The 24,552-nt window shown below is 45.5% G+C and overlaps 1 protein-coding gene across 2 annotated transcripts; it reads left to right on the plus strand.

Moving 5' to 3' along the window:
* Positions 1-1,356: 1,356 nt before the first annotated feature.
* On the plus strand, positions 1,357-24,246 carry LOC129857927 (prolyl 4-hydroxylase subunit alpha-1-like). 2 transcript variants are annotated; one of them, XM_055926632.1, is made up of 15 exons: positions 1,357-1,751; positions 10,617-10,714; positions 10,944-11,040; positions 11,242-11,393; positions 11,574-11,711; positions 11,790-12,029; positions 12,405-12,628; positions 12,851-13,027; positions 13,461-13,531; positions 22,427-22,526; positions 22,622-22,675; positions 22,813-22,878; positions 23,002-23,070; positions 23,170-23,266; positions 23,377-24,246. In XM_055926632.1, exons 2-15 carry the CDS (start codon positions 10,618-10,620, stop codon positions 23,445-23,447), a joined length of 1,653 nt encoding a protein of 550 aa, XP_055782607.1. In that variant the 5' UTR covers positions 1,357-1,751; position 10,617; the 3' UTR covers positions 23,448-24,246. The 2 variants fall into 2 exon arrangements, with proteins under 2 accessions (XP_055782607.1, XP_055782616.1); XM_055926641.1 differs by lacking the exon at positions 13,461-13,531 and adding an exon at positions 18,532-18,602.
* The last annotated feature ends 306 nt before the right edge of the window (positions 24,247-24,552 follow it).

Below are 24,552 nucleotides of genomic sequence, written 5' to 3' on the forward strand. Positions count from 1 at the left end.
TGTTTTAATTGGTGGATGTCCATCATTCCTTTCTTGTGATGTTACAAATTACAATTTGTATAATATGTTACGAATTTGCAAAACTTATGATATGTTACGAATTCCAATTTGTTGTGGCTAACGTTAGCAAGGTGGCTAATGCTAATGTGAGCTAGCTCTAGGAGTTAGGGGTTAAGGTTAGGGTTAGCTAACATGCTAAGTAGTTGCAAAGTAGGTAAAATGTGGTAGTTAAGTACACTGAACAAAAGTATAAACACAGCATATATGGAAATCAGTCAATTGAAATAAATTAATTAGGCCTTAATCTATGGATTTCACATCTGGGAATACAGATATGCATCTGTTGGCCTCATAATGAGCCTCAGGTACTTGTCACGGAAGGGGCATGGATCACAAAACAAGTCAGTCTCTGGTTTGACCATCATTTTCATCATGCAGCGCAACACAACTCCTTCGCATAGAGTTGATCAGGCTATAGATTGTGGCCTGTGAAATGTTGTCCCACTCTTCTTCAATGGCTGTGTGAAGTTGCTGGAATTGACGGCAACTGGAACACGTTGTCTTACACGTCGATCCAGAGCATCCCAAACATGCTCAATGGGTGACATGTCTGGTGAGTATACAGGCCATTGTATACAGGACATTTTCAGCTTCCAGGAATTGTGTACAGATCATGGCGACTTGGTGTTGTGCATTATCATGCTGAAACATGAGGTGATGGTGGCGGATCAATGGCAAGACAATGGGCTTCAGGATCTCGTCACCGTATCGCTGTACATTCGAATTGCAATCGATAAAATTAAATTGTGTTTGTTGGTCGTAGCTTATGCCTGCTTGCCCATACCATAATCCCACCGCCACCATGGGGCACTCTGGTCACAACATTGACATCAGCAAACCGCTCGCCCACACAATGCCATGCTGGCTGGTCTCAGACGATCCTGCAGGTAAAGAAGCCGGATGTGGAGGTCCTGGGCTGGCGTGGTTACATGTGGTTGTGAGGCTGGTTGGACATTCTGCCAAATTCTCGAAAAAGACATTAGAGATGGCTTATGGTGGAGAAATTAACATTAAATTATCGGGCAACTACTCTGGTGGAAATTCCTGCGGTCTGCATGCCAATTGCATGCTCCATCAAAACTTAAGACATCTATTTTGGGATCTTTTATTTCAGCTCATGAAACATGGCACCAACACTTTACATGTTGCGTTTATATTTTTGTTCAGTGTAGTTGCAAGGTTGCTAATGAACTAAAATGCTAATGTTCCCGTGATGAGATTTGACCATCTACCCCCACCAACCACCCTCCCTTTTTTTGGCTTAAGTATGTAACCATACCAAACATAGCATATACTAATTTGATTATCCAGAATTTACGTTTACTATATAAAGTCTAACCTAATAGACCATTCGGGAAATTCTACAGTGCAGATGCGTTAACTAAAGATTTTATTTTGCAGGATAATTTGACCGCAGTTCTCAACTGCATTGAAATTCCTCGTACCAAACTAAGGTGGAGTTTGTGTGAGCCTTTGCACGTAGCATTTTCCGAGGATAGAACCAGCCGCTAGATGGTGAGCCGAGGACCGATCACACACCGAGGATAAGAGCGACTGGAGATTGGGGCTGTCCTAAACAGTACCAACGCACCGAGCAGGGAGACACCTTTGGAGAGTTTACGAGCGGGAGTTGGGGATACACAGGACTGCTTTTGTGCCACGGTTCCAAGACAAGTGGTCTCATCATTTCGGTAATGATTCATGTTTGTTTGCATGTTAACAATTATCTGTTTGTCTAAACATAGCCTAGTGTTTAGTATGATCACCAAATTGGATGGGAGCTTCATCTGCATGCATCTGCATTATCAATAGACCAATAACTTTCTCTACAAACGCGTTGCATGTTCAATTTGTGATAGTCAGTTGCTTAAAGTCTATTGTCTCTATTTTATCATTCAAACTGGTCTTGTCATTTATTTATTTGTAGCCTACTTGACGCACAAAACCTATACATCTAGGCATCTATTCCAAACCCACTGCGTTAAATTCCGATGCAACGTGGGTATGACTTTATACACACACGACTGTGTCTGCGTTATCTCAGCCTCTAAAAGGAATTTATGTTTGTTTTATTCCATATATTGCTATATTGTAGAAGGCTATATTTGAAATCGGATATGAATATGCCATGGCTTTAGTAGTCTATCAAAAGGAAAAGTTAGCTACAATACTTATGTTGCTAAAATTAATAAACATATCCTGGCTGTTATAGTGATTGTTACCATTGTTTGTTACATATTAGCAGGTCATTTATTTATAGTATACCTGTGTAGGCCACTGATGTTTATTGTCTGTCAGGGCTGATTTACTGAATTAACAAACTGTCAGAATCTCCAGGTAAGTATTTCAGCTCTCAGTATTTTTCATTCGTTTCTTGCTGGTTGCAAGTATAGCAATCACAGCATTCACATAGGCTACTCCCATCACGAGAAACTTCCATGCGGGGGAGTGGCGAAGACGTGGCAGTGCTCTCCACATCCTCTGATTCTGGAACTTTCACTCATACTTATGTCTTTAGTCTCCCCAAAAAATGACTGTAGCACAGTTTTGGGAATTATGTTCTTTACGTTTATGCATGTATTTGGATTCAGCAGCCCTCCAAATATATGGACGATAGTGATATACCCTTACGAAAAAACATTGCAGTTAAAGTGCAGTCTAACTGCAGTATTCTGCAAAAACTTCAGCCAAAATTACACTTTTTTCTACCACAGTAATTTCGCACTGCAGTTATTCTGCAATTACTGTGTCCATACTACCACAGTCGACTGCAGTTACCGCGCTTTCTGCAGTTTCAAAACGGCTATTCTTTGTAAGGGTAGACTTGATGTCACATTTCAAGTTTGTTTTGGGTGTCAGTTTGTGTGCCCTTTCCCAGTCAGGGTTGCCAGGTCTTTCAAAATGTATAAGCGAATTACAACACAAAACTCGCACAAAAGGCCTGAAAACTAGAAAAATAGTTTTTTTCCTGCAGCAAGAGAAGAGTTGCCACATTGATACAATAAACCCCTTTTCCATAACGCTATCAAGCCAATTAAGAAGGAATATCAATGTAACTTGTAAAGACATTAGAAGCAAATTGCAGGTCTTGCTAGCTATGACATGACATAATAAAGGAATTTGAATATGTCTCAAGATAAAAGATAATTCACCCTTATTAAACTTGCCAGATCATTTTCCATCAATGGATGTTGATTTAACTTGTTTGACTCCTATGATTAAGCAATATGGCACGGGGGGGTATGGTATTTTGCCAATATACCAAGCCTAAGGGCTGTTCTTTAGCATGATGCAAAGAGGAGTGCCTAGATGCCAGCTGCCACTAATTGGGAACCACAGATACCACCAACCTAGAAATCTATAAACTAGATAACCCCATCAGTCACGACATCCCTTTTGCCCATGTGCATAACTATAGATACATCTGACAGGAGAGTTTGAGTGATGAAAGTTGGACAGAGGATCTAAAAATCTTTGAAGAAGAAACTCTTGGACAAACTTTAAAAAAACAAATGCTTGGCTATTTTCTGGCAATTTTGCCTTCATTATGTGCCAGATTTTAAAGACTACAAACAGTTATAAATGGCCATTTGCAAGATTTACTTTTCATTTCATAATTAAACATTGTCATGGTTTGCTTAGGTAAATGCAGGTAGCCTATAGCCCCGGATACACCTACATTTCATTTCAGTAGCCAAGGCAAGGTGTAGGTTAGATGTAAACTGAACGATTTAGCAGCTTGCTTAGTTCAAAATAACTGACTAATTTATTCAACATGAATAGTGAGGCGATTTCAAGGTAAGAAGTGCTTGTTTCCCAGTAGCCTGCTGGAATAGGCTACTGAGGATGGGGTCGTAATTTCAATTTTCTGAATTAAATATTAATAATATGTATATGAACTGAATATGCTTGTCGACAACAGCAAGTGTTTTTTTACCTGTAGCCTAATCTGACTGACTGTTAAACCTCAATCTTATGCATTCTAACAATTGATAAGCAGTTGCGATAGAGCTTTCTCAACTTCCAATTGAATTAACGAAACATGGCCATTAATAATTGCATAGTAACACAAGGCTACAACAACAATAAACTGAAGTTATAGGCTATTTATTAAATCTGTTAAATAGCTCCAGGTAGGCTACGCAAGTGGCACACATTGATTTGCAATGACTCCAGTGATATTGTCATTTCTACATATTTATTATGTAAAATGTTAGCCTACAGTAGCCTACAATATCATATAAATTAATAGGCTACTTTATTGCCAACAGATGTATTATTTTCCATATTTAATGTCAGTTCCATGCAGGACTTTTCCCCATAACATAACTGCTATGTCTCCTCACTCACGTGACTCAGCCAAGTTCACATGCTAGTCACACACTCCTTAAGGCCTCCACACCACTCGCTCACCAACAGCCTGCAGCAGCAGGTCACAGTGAAATAGATGTTGTTTTTTAAGAGAAATTCCATGGCGGCCGCGGTGTAACTTAGAAGTAGCCCAAAAACCTGCAACCTGTACCAATATATTTTCACCCGCAACATAATTTTCAAAGTATCTACATTTGGGTAGAAAACTGCAGACATGGCAACCCTGTTCCCAGTGAGCAAAATCTGGTTGAAAAGACGTCAGTATGACTTTTTCAGAAGTCTTATTCTAGTCGCACTGGTTTTCTGACCACCGTACAACCAACTGGTCATAATTGTGACCTCTATCTGACCAGCTGTTCATAATTCTGACCACTATTATGTGGTATATTATTTATTGGTCATAGTTAAGACCTCATCATAACCTGTTAATGACCACATGACTACAGCTTATTACCTACTGTATCAAGTGTTGCAGAGAATAAAGTTATATATTGAAAATATTGTTAATTACATTTCTTTTGGTTTCCATAGGTACCAATTTAAGTTTCAATCTGCAACCTATTGTTATATTTAAAATAGATCAAGCAATGGCAAAAATAAATCTACATCACATTTCTTTTGCACATCTGCATACAGTAACTGTTTTATAATTCATAATGTTTTAATGACTGATTAATAAGAGTGGTGTGATGGGGTAAAATCCTCATCAAGGACCTCTGAGCAGAGAAGGCAATCTGGAGCGTAGTGGCCCTCAAGAGTGGTGTGATGGGTCAAATCTGTATTGAGAAGAATCAGCACATTACAACTTGATCATTTTGAGATTTTAAAAGAAAACTAGAAAAGGACATTCCTGAAGAAACTTTGTGGAATGAGCTGGCTAAAAGTATTTCCATGGTGTAAGGACCGATGCTGGAGTAGAGAAGCAGGTACGGGGAGTTGAACATTTAATGAGGAACAGACATGGAACAAGACAGGAACAGCGTCAGCACACGGGTAACAGAACGACATACGAACATAAATCCTGAAGCAGGGAACAGAGCTTGGGAACAGACAGAAATAGGAGATGTAATGACACAGGTGATTGAGTCCAGGTGAGTCCAATAATTGCTGACGCGCGTGACGGGGGAAGGCAGATGAGCGTAATGATGCCGGCAGGAGTGCGTAATGCCGGGGAGCCTGGCGCCTTCGAGCGCCAGGGAGGGGGAGCGGGAGCAGGCGTGACACATGGTACTAGTTGAAGAAGTTTGTGCAGTTATAGCTTATAGATCTTTAAAAAAAGAGCAAATTGCTCATATACATACTTTGCATCCTCCTCTACCACTGCGGTCAGGGATATTTTAGGACTTTCCTGAGGGACCGCAACATATGACACTTACTGTAAGCATAACAATTGGCATAATGTGGGTGTGAAGGCCACGACAGAACAGTAACGCACAGTAAAAAATCTTTGACAGTCAGAATCTACAAAAAATGTCTCATTGTCTATGTCAAATGTCTCAACTGCTCACATTTATTTACCAACTGCAATGGAGCACAGACGAGTGGTAGCAAAGGCAAGTTTTCCCCTGTCCCTTTATATTGAAGTGGGACCTCTTGACACTAGGGGTCAGATTAAAAAAATAATAATTACGTTCCCAAGGTAAACGGACTATTTCTCAGGTCCAGATCGTAGAATATGCATATAATTTACAAATAGGATAGATAACACTCCAAAGTTTCCAAAACTGTCAAAATATTGTCTGTGAGTATAGCAAAACTGATTCTGCAGGCGAAAACCTGAGAAAATCTAACCCGGAGGTGATTTTTTAATTTTTTAATCTGTGTTTCCTGGCCCGTCTTTCTTCCATTTAAAGGGGTATCAACCAGATTCCTTTTGCAATGGCTTCCTCAGGCTGTGACCAGGCTTTAGACATAGTTTCAGGCTTTTATTTTGAAAGATTAGTGAGATTTTTCAAAAATAGTCAGGTGTCCTCTGATCCCCTGCACCTTTATTGAATAGGTTACGGTCCGGTTGAAATATTATCGATTATGTTTGTTAAAAACAACCTGAGGATTGATTATAAAAAAACATTTGACATGTTTCTACGAACATTACGGATACTTTTTGGAATTTTCGTCGAATGGAACGAGGCTTTGGTTTTCTGAACATAACGCGCAACCCAAATTGCGTTTTTTTGTTATAAAAGTAATATCTATCGAACAAAAATAACATTTGTTGTGTAACTGGGAGTCTCGTGAATGCAAACATCCGAAGATTATCAAAGGTAAGCGATTAATTTTATTGCTTTTCTGACTTTCGTGACAATGCTAATTTGGGGCTAGCTGTTCTAGCATTGATTGATACACTCACAAAAGCTTGGATTGCTTTCGCTGCAAAGCATATTTTCAAAAACAGACACGATAGGTGGATTAACAACGAGCTAAGCTGTGTTTTGGTATATTTCACTTGTGATTGCATGATTATAAATATTTTTAGTAATATTTTTAGTAAACAACTTCAATTCAGCAGTTGTTTAGGAAAATGATCCCGCTAAAGGGATCCGTAGCACAGAGAAGTTAACTCATTGGTCATCAATCTCAAACATTTTAAGAAAGAGGATATCAAAATTAGACTGTAGTTGGATAATGAAAATGTTCACCCATGTTGGAATACCTGATGGTCAAATGCCGACCTTTCAAACTCTCAAGGGAGTTTTTAGCTGTTATCGTGACATTCCACCTCAGGACAAGAAACAGGAGACATAGGTCTGTGATACATAGGTTTAATCTTAGTCACATGTAAAGTGGGATGCATACGTTGGGTATGGGGCAACAGAAGGCGAACAGCAGAGGGGGTAATAATCTTGGAGATGGGGAAGGGCCAATAAAATGAGGGGAACGTTTGCAAGACTTTACCTGGAGGGGCAGATCCCGAGTGAACAGCCATACCTTCTGCCCAAGACGCTAGCGGGGAGCTGGGGTCCGGTGGTGGTCCGCCTGTCGACGATACCTGGAGGTGGTCTTGAGAAGAGCAGACAGAGCACTCTTCCAGGTACGCTGACAGCAGGGGACAGACATCTGGGCAGATGGTATGTTGACCTCTTCCTCTTGCTCCGGGAAGAGCGGGAGCTGATAACCCACGGAGCACTCGAAGGGCAAGAGCCCAGCGGCCGAGCAGGGATGGGTGTTTCGGGCGTACTCCACCCACACGAGTTGCTGGCTCCAGGTGGTGGGGTTGGCCGAGACGAGGCACAGAAGAGTTGTCACCAGGTCCTAAATGGCACGCTCCGACTGGCCGTTGGATTGGGGATGAAACCCGGAGGCTGGCCAACAACCCAATGAGTGTGCAGAACGCCTTCCAGAACCGGGACGAGAAATGAGGACAACGGTCAGAAACCATGTCCACCGGATGTCCATGGATCTGGAAGACGTGCTGCTCCATGAGCTGGGCCGTCTCCTTGGCAGAAGGTAGCTTGGGGAGGGGAATAAAATGGGCGGCTTTGGAAAACCTGTCCACCACTGTGAGGATTGTGGTGTTGCCATAAGACGGAGGGAGACCATTGACGAAGTCCAGGGATATATGTGACCAGGGACGGTGAGGGACAGAAAGAGGTTGAAGGAGGCCAGCCGGAGCTTGCCGTGGAGTCTTGTTCTGAGCACAGATGGTGCAGGCGGCGACAAATCTGTCAATGTCTGGAACGATGGTGGGCCACCAAAGGCGTTGTCGCACAAAGGCCAGGGTCCAACAAGAGCTAGGGTGGCAGGCAAGCCTGGATGAATGAGCCCATTCCAAGACAGGGGAGAGGCCAGCGTCAGGGTTATGGGTAGTCTTGTCCTCAAGGAATGTCCATTCCCACTTTTATTATAATTATTTCTACCAGTGGAAGCACAGCTATAGCTAATTGTGTGTATTTTCTGACCTCTGTCAGGATAGTCTAAACTCTGGGGAAAAAAGATGAGTGGACTCATTATGCTATAGGTTTCAGATGTAAACCAACAAACCACTTGAACTACAATAACATTATCAGTAATAGTTACATAATTTTTTTCTTCTTGCTTTGACTGTGATATGTGATTGTTTATCTACCTTAGTTGAATGCACTGACTGTAAATTGCTCTAGATGAGTGTCTGCTGAATGACCAAAATGTAAAGTAAAAACAAACACTTGCAAAGCATGCTGGGTATTATTTAATGACCTCCACCCCAAACAAGGACAAATGTGACCGACCTGTTCGATTCGGTCTTATGTAGCAAAATTATTATATATATATTTTTTACATTGGATAAAGGAAATACATTGACTTACTTAAATTGACTTACTTACAAAAACTTGACTTACCCAGTTGCTGCCCACTTTTTGGAAGCAAACCACTCGATTTCGTCCCTACATTATATTGATAATTTATTGATAAAACGAGAGGCTGCCTGGATCTTTAATTTAAAAACTCTTGCTCCCTTCGGTCTCAACGTAGACTTTGATCTGAAGCCATTCTTGTGATTATTGTGATTTTGCTGTTGTAAATGTCTGTAGGCCTATGTAGCCAAATTGTATCTATGATCGTATGCTATCCATTCATGTTTTTAGTATGTTATTTTTATATTTGAGAATGTACCAATGATATCAGGCCACACCCAGCCATGATTACAGACACCTGTGTGTATTCTTTGACACTATATACTGTAAACTCGTCACCCCGCAGTGTTTGTCATTATACCCTGATGAAGACAGCTTGTCTGTCGAAACGTTGGTTATTAGGTTATTCAATTATTGCCTCTGAGCTCCTAGAATGTGCACCTCTCCTTTTAATTTTTTAAACCTTAGCTTGTTAAAGGTACGCTTTTACTTGCAATGAAAATGACTTTCTGACTAAATAGAAACGTATAATATCTGAAAATGTAGCTACCTAGACTCTCTTACCCGTATACATTGATGAACGCTTCTCCCTCTGTCACGGATGCCATGGTTGCCCTTAATTTGAAGATGTAATCCGGAGACAGGTGTTATATACAACAGCCTTCTGTGTGTCCTCTTTTCTACTTTCTCCACATATTTGCAATCAAACGCCTGGATTTTTTCCACCTCCTTAGCTATCATACTCTGCTTCCATTCCAACCCATCCATTATCTCAGCCAATCATGACTAGCTGGAAGGTTCCTGCCTTTTTCTGTGGCTAAACCAACTAGGCTCATAATTTAACAATTCTATTCGTATTTACAGATGGCATACACATTTGTTATTAAGGCACTTGAAAGTTCACATGTTCCAGAAAGCATTTCTGCCAAAAACGCATTTCGATTAAAAAAATATATATATTTACGTTCAAATGCCTCTCCTGTGAAGTAGTGACGCGCGAAATATGCCTAGTGTCCTGAAACGAGTCACAAATGTGTTCGGTCCGGACGAGACCAAATCTAGACTAATGTAGACTTCTAGGCTGTGTTTCACAAGTTTGAACAGCACAGTACAGTACCGCACAGTTTAGTACAGTAGAGCACAGTAGAGTACAGTTGAGTACAGTATGGTACGGTACAGGACAGTAGAGTTTTATTTAGTAGAGTACAGTACAATACGGTACAGTACAGTACAGTAGTTTAATTCAGTAGAGCAGAGTACATTAGAGTAGGGTACAATACAGTTCATTATTCTGTTCTATACTCTCCTCTGCTCTACTGAACTATACTTTACTCTATTCTATTGTGCTCTACTGTATCATACTGTACTATACTTTACTTTCTGTGCTGTTCTCTACTCTACTGTGCTCTACTGTACTGTGCTGTCCGAACTTAGACGTCTATGTTTGTGACTAATCAAGGCCAGCCCACACCAGACCTAATCTGAACCAATTATAGACATCTATGTTTGGGCCAAATATAGGCTGGTCCAGACTGGACGTCTGTGGACGTTGAAATCAAGGCCTGTGCGGACCGCACAAAAAAAAGAGCTTGAAAAAAGACTTCCAAAAGACGTCGACATTGGTCCGTGCTTAGTGCATTCTGTCATAAGGGAACTACCCTGTAAATCATGACTTTTTCTAGTACATTAGCTGATAGATTATTCGAGTTCAAAAACAGCATACTGTCCTTCTTTCACTAACCCTCATTTTCACCTCCTCTTTCTTCTTTTCTCTGCCTCCCCTCCCCTCCCCTCTCTATCTCTCTTTCTCTCTCCTTCACCTCTCTCTGTCGCTGTCTCTCTCTCTCCCAGTATGTCCAGGATGGAGCGACGGTGTTGGTGGTGTTTACCGGTATTGAGCTGCCTGCTCCAGATTTTCTCAGCCCACAGTGACTTTTACACATCCATCGGTGAGGCTCCTCCCTCTCCTATGAAATAGAAACCGGTTTGGTCTGTCCTCACTGCCCCAATGAAATAAATTCTCTGGCTGTCTGAAATGTCAAGCACATACTGTGATTGTTATCTACCCGGAAGTTGAATTATATAGTACACAATGTATCCCTTATCTCTATGTGTATTATTTGTTTAGATAAACTTAAAACAAAGTTTGATAATGTGTCTGTGTATTTCCTCCCTTAGGTCACATGACAGATCTGTTGTACACAGAGAAAGACTTGGTCACTTCACTGAAGGATTATATCACGGCAGAGGAGAACAAGCTGAAGCAGGTCAAACTGTGAGTGTCCAGAAACACATGCACGCTCGCACGCACACACACACACACACACACACACACACACACACACACACACACACACACACACACACACACACACACACACACACACACACACACACACACACACACACACACACACACACACACACACACACACAGAGTTGCTGAATTGCATCTCTTCTCCCAACTCTCTCCTAGGTGGGCAGAGAAGCTGGATGTGTTGTCAGCCACAGCCGTGCAGGATCCCGAGGGCTTCCTGGGACACCCGGTCAACGCCTTCAAACTGATGAAGAGGCTGAACACAGAATGGGGAGACCTGGAGAGCCTGGTGCTAAAGGACACCACAGACGGTTAGACATTATTACACAATGAGGGTCACATTAGAAGGGATGAAAAGGATGGTGTAAGTAGTCACAAAGCAGCAACGACAGATAAGTGTTAATCTTAGAGATTTGCTGGAATGTTTGTTTGTCTTTTTGTATACTCACAGTGAGCATCCTCATCAATGAGGATCTCTATCTTTCTATCAGGCTTCATCTCTAACCTGACCCTCCAGAGGAAACACTTCCCTACAGACGAGGACCAGACAGGCGCAGCCAAGGCCCTTCTCAGACTGCAGGACACTTACAGGCTGGATACCAACATCATCTCTACAGGAGACCTGCCAGGTAAGGGGTTAGGGAGTGCTAGAGAGAGAACTTGAGCTCTTTTATAATTTAAGTTTGTAACCACTAACTCATCCACAGGAGTGACGCACAAGAGCCCTATGACGGTGGAGGACTGCTTTGAGCTGGGGAAGATTGCCTACACCGAGGTGGACTACTACCACACTGAGCTGTGGATGGAGCAGGCCCTGAAGCAACTGGACGAAGGAGAGGAGTCCACCGTGGACAAGGTTACCGTGCTGGACTACCTCAGCTATGCCATCTACCAGCAAGGGGAGCTAGGCAGGGCCCTGGAGCTCACCAAGAGGCTGCTCATACTGGGTGAGTTACCCTAACATGGCTCAGAATTAAAGGAGTTAAACTAGGCACACTGAGGGTGGCGTCAAACTTAGGACACACAAAGAAAGTTAAAGGAGTGAAAATGAGAGCACACTGAAGGACCTGAACTGTTAACAAGTGCTGAGGGAATATGATGCCCTCCAGGTGAATCATTGAACAACAGATACTGTCCTGTATGCCCAGCATAAACTGGGATAGAGGATTACTCATAAAATGTCCCAGGTGGCAGTAGGATCTGAAGTTAGTCATCCAGATAGTCAGTAGCGCTGAGTAATGAGATAAGTTTTCCTTGTCTTGTTACTGTATGAGCATCAGTATTTCATCTCACTGTCCCCTCTCTCTCTCTCCTCACTCCAGACCCGGAACACCAGCGTGCCAACGGCAACCTGAAGTACTTTGAGTTTCAACTGATAAAGCAGAGGAAGGCCCAGGCCGAGGAGGCCCAGAAGACCCAGAATAAGGGCAAGGGGCGAACGAAGAGACAGACGAGTGATGCCTCCAAGAAGAAGATGCGCTTCAGGGAGCCTGTCCCAGAGAGGAAGATGTATGAGATGCTGTGTCGAGGGGAGGGCATCAAGCTGGTGAGGAGGAGTTACTCACATACACAGTGAAAGGTTGAGCTCATATAAATGGGTTTAGAGTGTGTGTTAATGTGGTTGTGCATATGTATGTTAGTTGAACACAAGTTGTAGTCATCAAAGAGTAACGTCCAGTTTCTAGCTCCGTCTCTTCTTGTGTCTTTATCTCTATGTGTCAATCTATCTGTCTTCTTACCTCCACCCTCCCCCATCCCTGCCTTGTAGACCCCCCGCAGACAGAGCCGGCTTTTCTGCCGTTACTATGACAACCACAGTCACCCCAGGTACCTGTTGAGCCCGGTGAAGCAGGAGGACGAGTGGGACCGGCCCTACATCGTCCGTTACCATGACATCATCTCTCACAGCGAGATCGAGAAGGTCAAAGAGCTGGCCAAGCCCAGGGTAAGTTCCACTCTCTGTCGGGTATGTGTGTGTGTGTTACATTGAGTTAATAACGGTTCAGAAGGGTGTCATGGCCACACAGAAGTGTGTGATGGAAGGGGTTCATGGTCCTACAGAAGTGTAATTTCTGTGTCTTTGCTCTGGGGTAATCAAGATACTCATACTAGTAACTGTCTGACCAGCTGCAGCTGTGTATCTGCAGCTTCGAGGCCATTGGTTGGCAGAGCGAATGGGCAATGTTAATGCTAAACCTAAACACTCTTGACACAGTATGCATTGATCGAGTCAATGAGATTTGACTTATATCAAAGAGCCATGAAAGTGTAGGTAGGTTGAGCCCTTTAAGCCCACCCAGAGCAGAGGCTGGGGCGTGGAGTTGGGCGATGAAGGTGGTGTCAGGATATCCTGTAAACCCCCTCTCCCTGGCTTACAGCTCCGCCGGGCCACCATCTCCAACCCCATCACTGGTGTGCTCGAGACTGCCCCCTACAGGATCAGCAAGAGGTAAAGCACAGCCAGGTGCAGGCAGCAGGAGAGGATGGGGTCGAGGGGAGGGGTGGAGCAGGAGGGGGGCACACATAACCCCTCTCCCCATTCTCACCCCACCTCAATCCCCTCCTCTTATGCCTGCCACTGGCCTATGCCTCTGAGTCCTGTCCGCATTCCTCCCTCCGTCCTAGGCTTGAAGACTCCTCTGCAGAAGCACAGAATCTTACTTTGATTAGACCAGGGGTGTCAAACATACGGCCCGCGGGCCGGAACCGTCCCCCAAGGAGGTTCGATCAGGCCCGCAGGATAATTTGAAAGTGGAAAAAATGCATAAAAGACATGGAATTAATATTTTTAATTCGCTGCAATTCATGGATTATCCGCTAAGGGGCGCACTCTTTCCATCAGAGTAGAAGACAAGCCGCATCACTGAGACAGACTGAAAACAGCAGACGGTATCAATGCGCCATCTGCTGCTTGTTACGACGTTGTTAATACCTTGGTCTCTACCTCTCCGCTACACCCTCATTAGCCAAAATGTTGTTATCCAAACGGAGAAAAGTAGATAAGGAGTGTAGAATTTTCAAAGAAAAATGGACCACGTCCTATTTATTTACAGAGATGCACGGAAAACCTTCGTGCTTGGTGTGTTTGCAACAAGTTTCGGTATTGAAGGAATATAATATTCGACGCCACTACGAGACTCATCACAGCGAAAAATATGACGGCTTGCAAGGACAACTGAGAAGAGATAAGATTAACGAATTGCTGGCGGGTCTGAGGAAACAGCAGTCAACTTTCATCCAGAGCCGAGAAGTCAGTGAAGCAGCGGTAAAAGCCAGCTACCTAATTGCTAGCGAAATAGCATTAGCATCGAAGCCGTATTCCGACGGTGACTTTGTTAAACGATGCATGATGAAGGCGGCTGAACTTGTATGTCCCGAGAAGCGACAAGCTTTTGCCAATATTAGCCTGACGAGGAATACTATAGCAGAGAGGATTTCGGAACTATCGGCAGATTTAGACAGTCAATTGAAACAGAGAGTCAAGTCATTTATTGCATTTTCCGTGGCAATTGACGAGAGCACTGACATCACAGACGTGGCCCAACTGGCCATATTTATTCGAGGAGTGGTCCGGCCCACTTGACATCTCCCTAGGCCGTATGTGGCCCACGATGCGAAATGAGTTTGACACCCCTGGATTAGACCCTCCACCACTCTCTCTCTCTCTGACAAATTTGTTAGTCTAACCGTAAGTCAGATTCTAGAAGATTCCAAGGGCGTTCTATAGGTTCAGAGTATAAACTAATGAAAAAGGAGAGAAGAGTGTAGGGCCTGAAAGTGGTGAAAATGTGCTTCTGCTCAGGAGTTACAGCTGCTCTAGGATTTTAACCCAGTGGAGGGGGGAGGATAAAACGTATGGGTGTAACGATGTAGTTGTTTATATTAACATAGTTGCTTTTGGCCAACTAAGGGTGTGTCAGGAGCAGTCCTTTCACAAATCACCTGTTCCATTTATCACTAATGTAATCACTAGTTTAGTATTCTTGTCACGATCGTGTGGCGGATTGATGGACCAAAACGCAGCTTTTGGAAAATAAGCCATCTTCTTTTATTTTAAAAGATGACGAAAAAATAAACACGAAACACTTAATACAAACTATACAAAACAACAAACGACCGTGAAGCTAAATAACGTTGTGCACATACACACACAGGCTACAAACGTTCTACATAGACAATTACCCACAACCAATGAGAGCCTATGGCTACCCTAAATAAGGCTCCCAATCAGAGACAACCGAAATCAGCTGTCTCTAATTGGGAACTCATTCAGGTAACCATAGACTCTCCTAGATAACTAAACATACATAGACAACGCTAGACATCTGAACTCAACACAAACCCATATACTACACCCCATAACCCCTTTACCATAGAAACACCCAAAACCAACAAAACATAAACATTCCCCATGTCACACCCTGACCTAACTAAAATAATAAAAGAAAACAAAGAATACTAAGGCCAGGGCGTGACATAACCCCCCCCTTAAGGTGCGAACTCCGGGCGCACCATTACACAGTCTAGGGGAGGGTCTGGGTGGGCTTCCATCCACGGTGGCGGCTCCGGCTCAGGTTGTGGTCCCCACGTCACCACAGTCCCTAACCACCTCCTAGGCTTCCTCCAAATGACCCCCCTCCACATTAACCCCATTGCATTAAGGGGCAGCTCCGGACTGAGGAATGGCAGCTCCGGACTAAGGGCCAGTACCAGGGTAAGGGGCAGTACCAGGGTCAGGGGCAGTACCAGGGTAAGGGGCAGCACCAGGGTAAGGGGCAGCACCAGGGTAAGGGGCAGCACCAGGGTAAGGGGCAGCTCCGGACTGAGGAATGGCAGCTCCGGACTGAGGGACTGCAGCTCCGGACTGAGGGACGGCCCATGGCTGGCTGACGGATCTGGCTGCTCATGGCTGGCTAACGGATCTGGCTGCTCATGGCTGGCTGACTGATCTGGCTGCTCATGGCTGGCTGACGGATCTGGCTGCTCATGGCTAGCTGACGGATCTGGCTGCTCATGGCTAGCTGACGGATCTGGCTGCTCATGGCTAGCTGACGGATCTGGCTGCTCATGGCTAGCTGACGGATCTGGCTGCTCATGGCTAGCTGACGGATCTGGCTGCTCATGGCTAGCTGACGGATCTGGCTGCTCATGGCTAGCTGACGGATCTGGCTGCTCATGGCTAGCTGACGGATCTGGCTGCTCATGGCTAGCTGACGGATCTGGCTGCTCATGGCTAGCTGACGGATCTGGCTGCTCATGGCTGGCTGACGGATCTGGCTGCTCATGGCTGGCTGACGGATCTGGCTGCTCATGGCTGGCTGACGGATCTGGCTGCTCATGGCTGGCTGACGGATCTGGCTGCTCATGGCTGGCTGACTGATCTGGCTGCTCCTGTCTGGTTGGCGGCTCTGGCAGATCCTGTCTGGTTGGCGGCTCTGGCAGATCCTGTCTGGTTGGCGGCTCTGGCAGATCCTGTCTGGTTGGCGGCTCTGGCAGATCCTGTCTGGTTGGCGGCTCTGGCAGATCCTGTCTGGTTGACGGCTCTAGCGGCTCCTGTCTGACGGACGGCTCTAGCGGCTCCTGTCTGGCTGGCGGCTCTAGCGGCTCCTGTCTGGCGGACGGCTCAGTGGGCTCATGGCAGACGGGCGGCTTTGCAGGCTCATGGCAGACGGGCGGCTTTGCAGGCTCATGGCAGACGGATGGCTCAGATGGCGCTGGGGAGACGGATGGCTCAGATGGCGCTGGGGAGACGGATGGCTCAGATGGCGCTGGGGAGACGGGCAGTTCAGTCATCACTGTGCAGACGGCAGACTCCTGCCGGCTGAGGCGCACTGTAGGCCTGGTGCGTGGTGCCGGGACTGGTGGCACCGGGCTGGGGACACGCATCTCAGGGCTAGTGCGGGGAGCAGCAACAGGACGCACAGGACTCTGGGGACACACAGGAGGCTTGGTGCGTGGTTTAGACACTGGTGGTAAAGGGCTGGAGACACGCACCATATAGCTAGTGCGTGGAGGAGGCACTGGTGGTACTGGGTTGGGGCGGGGAGGTGGCGCCGGAAATACCGGACCGTGCAGGCGTACTGGCTCCCTTGAACGCCGAGCCTGCCCAACCTTACCTGGTTGTATGCTCCCCGTCGCCTGACCAGTGCGGGGAGGTGGAATAACCCGCACCGGCCTATGTAGGCGAACCGGGGACACCATGCGTAAGGCTGGTGCCATGTACGCCGGCCCGAGGAGACGCACTGGTGACCAGATGCGTTGGGCCGGCTTCATGACATACGGCTCAACGCTCAGTCTAGCCCGGCCGATACGTGGAGCTGAAATGTACCGAACCGGGCTATGCACGCGTACAGGAGACACCGTGCGCTCTACTGCGTAACACGGTGTCTGCCCTTACTCTCGCTCTCCACGGTAAGTACAGGGAGTAGGCGCAGGTTTCCTACCTGACTTCGCCACACTCCCTTTAAGGCCCCCCCCAAGAAATTTTTGGGTTGTACTCACGGGTTTCCAGCCTTGTCTCCGTGCTGCCTCCTCATATCGCCTCCTCTCGGCTTTAGCTGCCTCCAGCTCTTCACGAGGAAGGCGATATTCTCCCGGTTGAGCCCACGGCCCCTTACCATCCAGTATCTCCTCCCATGTCCATGAATCCTGTGTAGGTAGGTCCTGTTGCCGCTTTCCATGCCGCTTGGTCCTATAATGGTGAGTAATTCTGTCACGATCGTGTGGCGGATTGATGGACCAAAACGCAGCTTTTGGAAAATAAGCCATCTTCTTTTATTTTAAAAGATGACGAAAAAATAAACACGAAACACTTAATACAAACTATACAAAACAACAAACGACCGTGAAGCTAATAAACGTTGTGCACATACACACACAGGCTACAAACGTTCTACATAGACAATTACCCACAACCAATGAGAGCCTATGGCTACCCTAAATAAGGCTCCCAATCAGAGACAACCGAAATCAGCTGTCTCTAATTGGGAACTCATTCAGGTAACCATAGACTCTCCTAGATAACTAAACATACATAGACAACGCTAGACATCTGAACTCAACACAAACCCATATACTACACCCCATAACCCCTTTACCATAGAAACACCCAAAACCAACAAAACATAAACATTCCCCATGTCACACCCTGACCTAACTAAAATAATAAAAGAAAACAAAGAATACTAAGGCCAGGGCGTGACAATTCTCCTAATCTACAGCATAAACCATTAAGTGATATTAACCTTGGGTGAAAGGACTGGCCCTGAAACAACCCCTGGCATAATGTCGGAATAACATTTACCAGATCTGCTTATCTTTCTCCTCTTTCTGTTTCTTTCACTTCCTGTTTCCCTCTACTTCCTATATTGTTGTGTTGTGTATGTTACACCTCTCTCTCGCTCTGTCTATTGTTTCCTTCCTTGTTTTTTCTTGTGCCCGGGGAACTAGCTAAGGCGCGCCACAGTACATGACCCTCTAACTGGGAAACTCACCACGGCCCTGTACAGAGTCTCCAAGAGGTAAGCGGTCAAAGGGCATAATACATTAGGGGCTCCAGAGACCCCCCATCCCCTCTATTCTCTATCCATCTCATACCACCCTGACCTGCCCTGCATCCCCAGGATGTCCTATCCATGTTTTGGCAGGTCTTTGAGTCAATAGGGCCACCTCACCAACCTTTTTCTGCAGTGAATCTACAGTGCGCTGCTCTCTTACAATCAGGTGAATTAGCTCATTCTGGCATCTTTTCTCTTCTCCATCTGAGGCCACAGTGTTTCTGTGCAGACAGGGCCAATAACACCTCAAGTTCCATATCATATATATATATATATATATATCTCTCTCTCTCTCTCTCTCTCTCTCTCTCTCTCTCTCTCTCTCTCTCTCTCTCTCTCTCTCTCTCTCTCTCTCTCTCTCTCTCTCTCTCTCTCTCTCTCTCTCTCTCTCTCTCTCTCTCTCTCTCTCTCTCTCTCTCTCTCTCTCTCTCTCTCTCTCTCTCTCTCTCCTCTCTCTCTCTCTCTCTCTCTCTCTCTCTCTCTCTCTCTCTCTCTCTCTCTCTCTCTCTCTCTCTCTCTCTCTCTCTCTCTCTCTCTCTCTCGAACAGTGAGTGCCCCCTTGTGGAGATCTAATACACCCACACAACCCAAATCTATGGTCAGACTACTGATTGTACGTGAACATGCCGATGTGAAATGGCTAGCTAGTTAGCGGTGGTGCGCGCTAATAGTGTTTCAATCGGTGACGTCACTTGCTCTGAGACCTAAAAGTAGTTGTTCCCCTTGCTCTGCAGAGGCTTTTGTGGCGCGATGGGTAACGATGCTTCGTGAGTGACTGTGGTTGATGTGTGCAGAGGGTCCCTGGTTCGAGCCCAGGTTTTGGCGAGGAGAGGGACGGAAGCTATACTGTTACACCAGTCTTAAGTCAAAGTTACTTAAAAAAATGTTCCTCTTTTTAATAATAGAACCAACCATTCCACCACCACACATCACTTTCTTTTTTCTGTCCCTGCCTATTACTGCAAATGAGTGCTTATTTGTGTGTGTGTTTGCTAGTGTGTGTGGTCAACCAAGCCTATGTGACCTCCAGAATTCTCCCAAGCCACATTAATTTTTTTTCCCTTTTTTCTTTAACCTTTATTTAACTAGGCAAGTCAGTTAAGAACAAATTCATATTTACAATGACGGCCTACCAAAAGGCAAAAGACCTGATGTGGGGACGGGGGCTAGGATTCAAAATAAAAAATACTATAAAAATATAGGACAAAACACACATCACGACAAGAGAGACAACACAACACTACATAAAGAGAGATCTAAGACAACAACATAGCAAGGCAGCAACACATGACATCATGGTAGCAACACAACATGACAACAACATGGTAGCTACACAACATGGCAGCAGCACAACATGGTAGCAGCACAAAACATGGTACACACATTATAGGGTACAGACAGCAGCACAAAGGGCAAGAAGGTAGAGACAACAATACATTACACGAAGCAGCCACAACTGTCAGTAAGAGTGTCCATGATTGAGTCTTTCAATGAAAGGGCGGCCCATATTATGACTGAAAGCTTTGACCTATAGAAGGCATACGTTCTTGAAAAGTAGATAAAGAAACACATGACTTTATTTAGTTACTCCTAAACTTCAGACACTCCCACCACTGTATGCTGAGCTGATTGGAGACTGTCGGGCCACTTTCTCAAGTCCTTCCTCGTCCTCTCTCAACGCCCCTCCCACCGCTCATCTATCGAATGCAAGTAACGCATTAACCTACTGTAGTTTATATACACTGCTCAAAAAAATAAAGGGAACACTTAAACAACACAATGTAACTCCAAGTCAATCACACTTCTCTGAAATCAAACTGTCCACTTAGGAAGCAACACTGATTGACAATAGATTTCACATGCTGTTGTGCAAATGGAATAGACAAAAGGTGGAAATTATAGGCAATTAGCAAGACACCCCCCAAAACAGGAGTGATTCTGCAGGTGGTGACCACAGACCACTTCTCAGTTCCTATGCTTCCTGGCTGATGTTTTGGTCACTTTTGAATGCTGGCGGTGCTCTCACTCTAGTGGTAGCATGAGACGGAGTCTACAACCCACACAAGTGGCTCAGGTAGTGCAGTTCATCCAGGATGGCACATCAATGCGAACTGTGTCAAACAGGTTTGCTGTGTCTGTCAGCGTAGTGTCCAGAGCATGCAGGCGCTACCAGGAGACAGGCCAGTACATCAGGAGACGTGGAGGGGGCCGTAGGAAGGCAACAACCCAGCAGCAGGACCGGTTCCTCCGCCTTTGTGCAAGGAGGTGCACTGCCAGCGTCCTGCAAAATGACCTCCAGCAGGCCACAAATGTGCATGTGTCTGCTCAAACGGTCAGAAACAGACTCCATGAGGGTGGTATGAGGGCCCGACGTCCACAGGTGGGGGTTGTGCTTACAGCCCAACACCGTGCAGGACGTTTGGTATTTGCCAGAGAACACCAAGATTGGCAAATTCGTCACTGGCGCCCTGTGCTCTTCACAGATGAAAGCAGGTTCACACTGAGCACATGAGCACATGTGACAGACGTGACAGAGTCTGGAGACGCCGTGGAGAACGTTCTGCTGTTCTCACTGCCAGAGCCCTGCAAAATGACCTCCAGCAGGCCACAAATGTGCATGTGTCAGCATATGGTCTCACAAGGGGTCTGAGGATCTCATCTCGGTACCTAATGGCAGTCAGGCTACCTCTGGCGAGCACATGGAGGGCTGTGCGGCCCCACAAAGAAATGCCACCCCACACCATGACTGACCCATCGCCAAACCGGTCATGCTGGAGGATGTTGCAGGCAGCAGAACGTTCTCCACGGCGTCTCCAGACTCTGTCACGTCTGTCACATGTGCTCATGTGCTCAGTGTGAACCTGCTTTCATCTGTGAAGAGCACAGGGCGCCAGTGACGAATTTGCCAATCTTGGTGTTCTCTGGCAAATACCAAACGTCCTGCACGGTGTTGGGCTGTAAGCACAACCCCCACCTGTGGACGTCGGGCCCTCATACCACCCTCATGGAGTCTGTTTCTGACCGTTTGAGCAGACACATGCACATTTGTGGCCTGCTGGAGGTCATTTTGCAGGACGCTGGCAGTGCACCTCCTTGCACAAAGGCGGAGGAACCGGTCCTGCTGCTGGGTTGTTGCCTTCCTACGGCCCCCTCCACGTCTCCTGATGTACTGGCCTGTCTCCTGGTAGCGCCTGCATGCTCTGGACACTACGCTGACAGACACAGCAAACCTGTTTGACACAGTTCGCATTGATGTGCCATCCTGGATGAACTGCACTACCTGAGCCACTTGTGTGGGTTGTAGACTCCGTCTCATGCTACCACTAGAGTGAGAGCACCGCCAGCATTCAAAAGTGACCAAAACATCAGCCAGGAAGCATAGGAACTGAGAAGTGGTCTGTGGTCACCACCTGCAGAATCACTCCTGTTTTGGGGGGTGTCTTGCTAATTGCCTATAATTTCCACCTTTTGTCTATTCCATTTGCACAACAGCATGTGAAATCTATTGTCAATCAGTGTTGCTTCCTAAGTGGACAGTTTGATTTCACAGAAGTGTGATTGACTTGGAGTTACATTGTGTTGTTTAAGTGTTCCCTTTATTTTTTTGAGCAGTGTATTTCATCTTCAGCAGGAGCTTGCAGCATGGTTTGTCTAGTTTCTCTCTCTTCTATACTGTTCATCAGTAATAACTACTGTCCTATAGTGACTCTACTGCCCCCCTGTGACAATTTATATACCCTGTATTTGACCTGTTCTCCATTAACCCCTGTGTCCTTCCCCTGTCCCAGTGCATGGCTGACAGCGTATGAACACCCATTGATTGACCAGGTCAACCAGCGGATTGAGGACCTCACAGGACTGGAGATGGACACTGCAGAAGAGTTGCAGGTAATGTGTGTTTGTTTGTGTCATTGTTTGAGATTGTTGATGGTTACATTTCCAATATTAATGATCTTACTATTCAAATTTTTGTTGCTTTTCAGGTTGCAAACTACGGTGTGGGAGGGCAGTATGAGCCACACTTTGACTTTGGACGGGTTAGTATTGCCCTGCAGCCCTGATTTATAACTGGACACATTATTGTTGTAAGATGTTTTTGGATTACACATAGTACGTGCCATTTTTGCTCATATTGATCATGTCATGATAACTTAGTCTCTCTCTCTCTCTACAGAAAGATGAGCCTGATGCCTTTAAAGAGCTGGGAACTGGAAACCGCATAGCAACCTGGCTCTTCTATGTGAGTATCTCTATATGCATGGGACTGCTTCCTTCTTTACCCCCACCCCCCTAAAATAAATACATTAGGGAAGATTCCAATAAGATAATAGTGGATGACTAGTTCTTGTTTTCTCGATTCTAGATGAGTGATGTGGCAGCAGGAGGTGCTACAGTTTTCCCAGATGTGGGTGCTGTAGTATGGCCGAAAAAGGTGACTAAATGCTTACGAGTGTGTGTATTTGCGGCCAATGTGTATGAGCGTAGTTACATCATTCCCTGTAACCTCTCTTCTGTGTCTGATGTATTACAGGGGACTGCAGTGTTCTGGTACAACCTGTTTCTCAGTGGAGAGGGAGATTACAGTACTAGACACGCAGCCTGCCCAGTACTGGTGGGCAACAAGTGGGGTGAGTTTGTGTATTGAAACCACCTAAATGAATCTCTAAGTACTGTAGAGGTTTTACCAGACCAGGCTATGGCAGCTAACATCTTTCTCTATCCTCCTTGTCACCCTCAGTATCAAACAAATGGATCCATGAACGAGGGCAGGAGTTCAGACGACCCTGTGGCCTGAATGAGACTGCATGATGAAGGGTGAAGGCTTTCCTTCCACATCCCTCCTCCTCTTTCCCACTGTTCCTCTTGAACCCCGGGACCTGAGAACACTTCTGCAAACACTTCAGTCTATGAAAAGGGGGCCATGGGCATCCCTCCTCCTCCTCTTCCTCCCTCCCTCCTTTATTCGCTCCTTACCCCCACTCGGTTCCCCTCTGAGCCCAGGATGTTTTGGGGCTTTCAGTTTGGACAGTACTAGTGGTGTTCTGACTGACATGGTGATCTCAAGACTGTTGGATATGTCTCAAATGAACACGTTGTGTGTTCACTCTTTATGGGCTCTGTGTGTACACAGCTCAAATGGTTATTTCAGAGTGCAGGTTCTGGAGATGACGGCAAATCTAGCTCTGTTCTAGTGTAATTCATATTTAGTCTCTGCTCCTCTCTACATGAATGAGTCCATAGTAAGCCATGGACTTTTTTGTCATTTCAGGTCAATGTTCAATCAACGTCTTATTTCAAGTCACTCCAGTTTATACTAACATAACTCTTTCACAAAGACACCACACACACAGACATACACTCCAACACTCCCACGTACTGCGCAGACAATCTTATCTGATGTTTATCTGTTTATAGCTTGGGGTGTAATTTGTTTACTGTTTTTCTTTATGCAATACTATCTGGGGGCCTCAAGGAAGAAAGATTATATTTATATCTGACAAAATTCCCCCATGTTGTGTTTGTATGTCCTTTCAAATGTGCAGGAATCTTTTTGGAAGTGTGAAATGTATGTTTTCTACAGAAATCAAGTATATTGCTGCCCACCTGAGTGATGTTTTTATTTTTTATTCTCATTTGTTGACCTGGGTATTTTGTAGGCCATTTTCACTCAAATATCCAAAAGAAGTAGGCTTTGATGATTTATAAAAGCATCTCTGGATTTGAGAGATGCTATGTACTCTCTCATGCAAAGAAAGGGTGTGTTTAGGGCCTCCCGAGTGGCACAGTGGTCTAAGGCACTGCATCGCAGTGCTAGCTGTGCCACTAGAGATTCTGGGTTTGAGTCCAGGTCTGTTGCAGCCGGCTGCGACTGGGGGGCCCACGGGGCGGCGCATAATTGTCCCAGCTTCGTCCG

Source organism: Salvelinus fontinalis, chromosome 1 (genome assembly GCF_029448725.1).
Source record: "Salvelinus fontinalis isolate EN_2023a chromosome 1, ASM2944872v1, whole genome shotgun sequence".
NCBI classification, from domain to species: Eukaryota; Metazoa; Chordata; class Actinopteri; order Salmoniformes; family Salmonidae; genus Salvelinus; species Salvelinus fontinalis.

Bases quoted from the DNA above. Each gene is read 5' to 3' on its own strand.
- LOC129857927 (XM_055926632.1), top strand. From the start codon at position 10,618: ATGTCCAGGATGGAGCGACGGTGTTGGTGGTGTTTACCGGTATTGAGC. The intron at 10,715-10,943 runs GTGAGGCTCCTC...TTCCTCCCTTAG, and splicing joins TGACTTTTACACATCCATCG to GTCACATGACAGATCTGTTG. The intron at 22,527-22,621 runs GTAATGTGTGTT...GTTGCTTTTCAG, and splicing joins ACACTGCAGAAGAGTTGCAG to GTTGCAAACTACGGTGTGGG.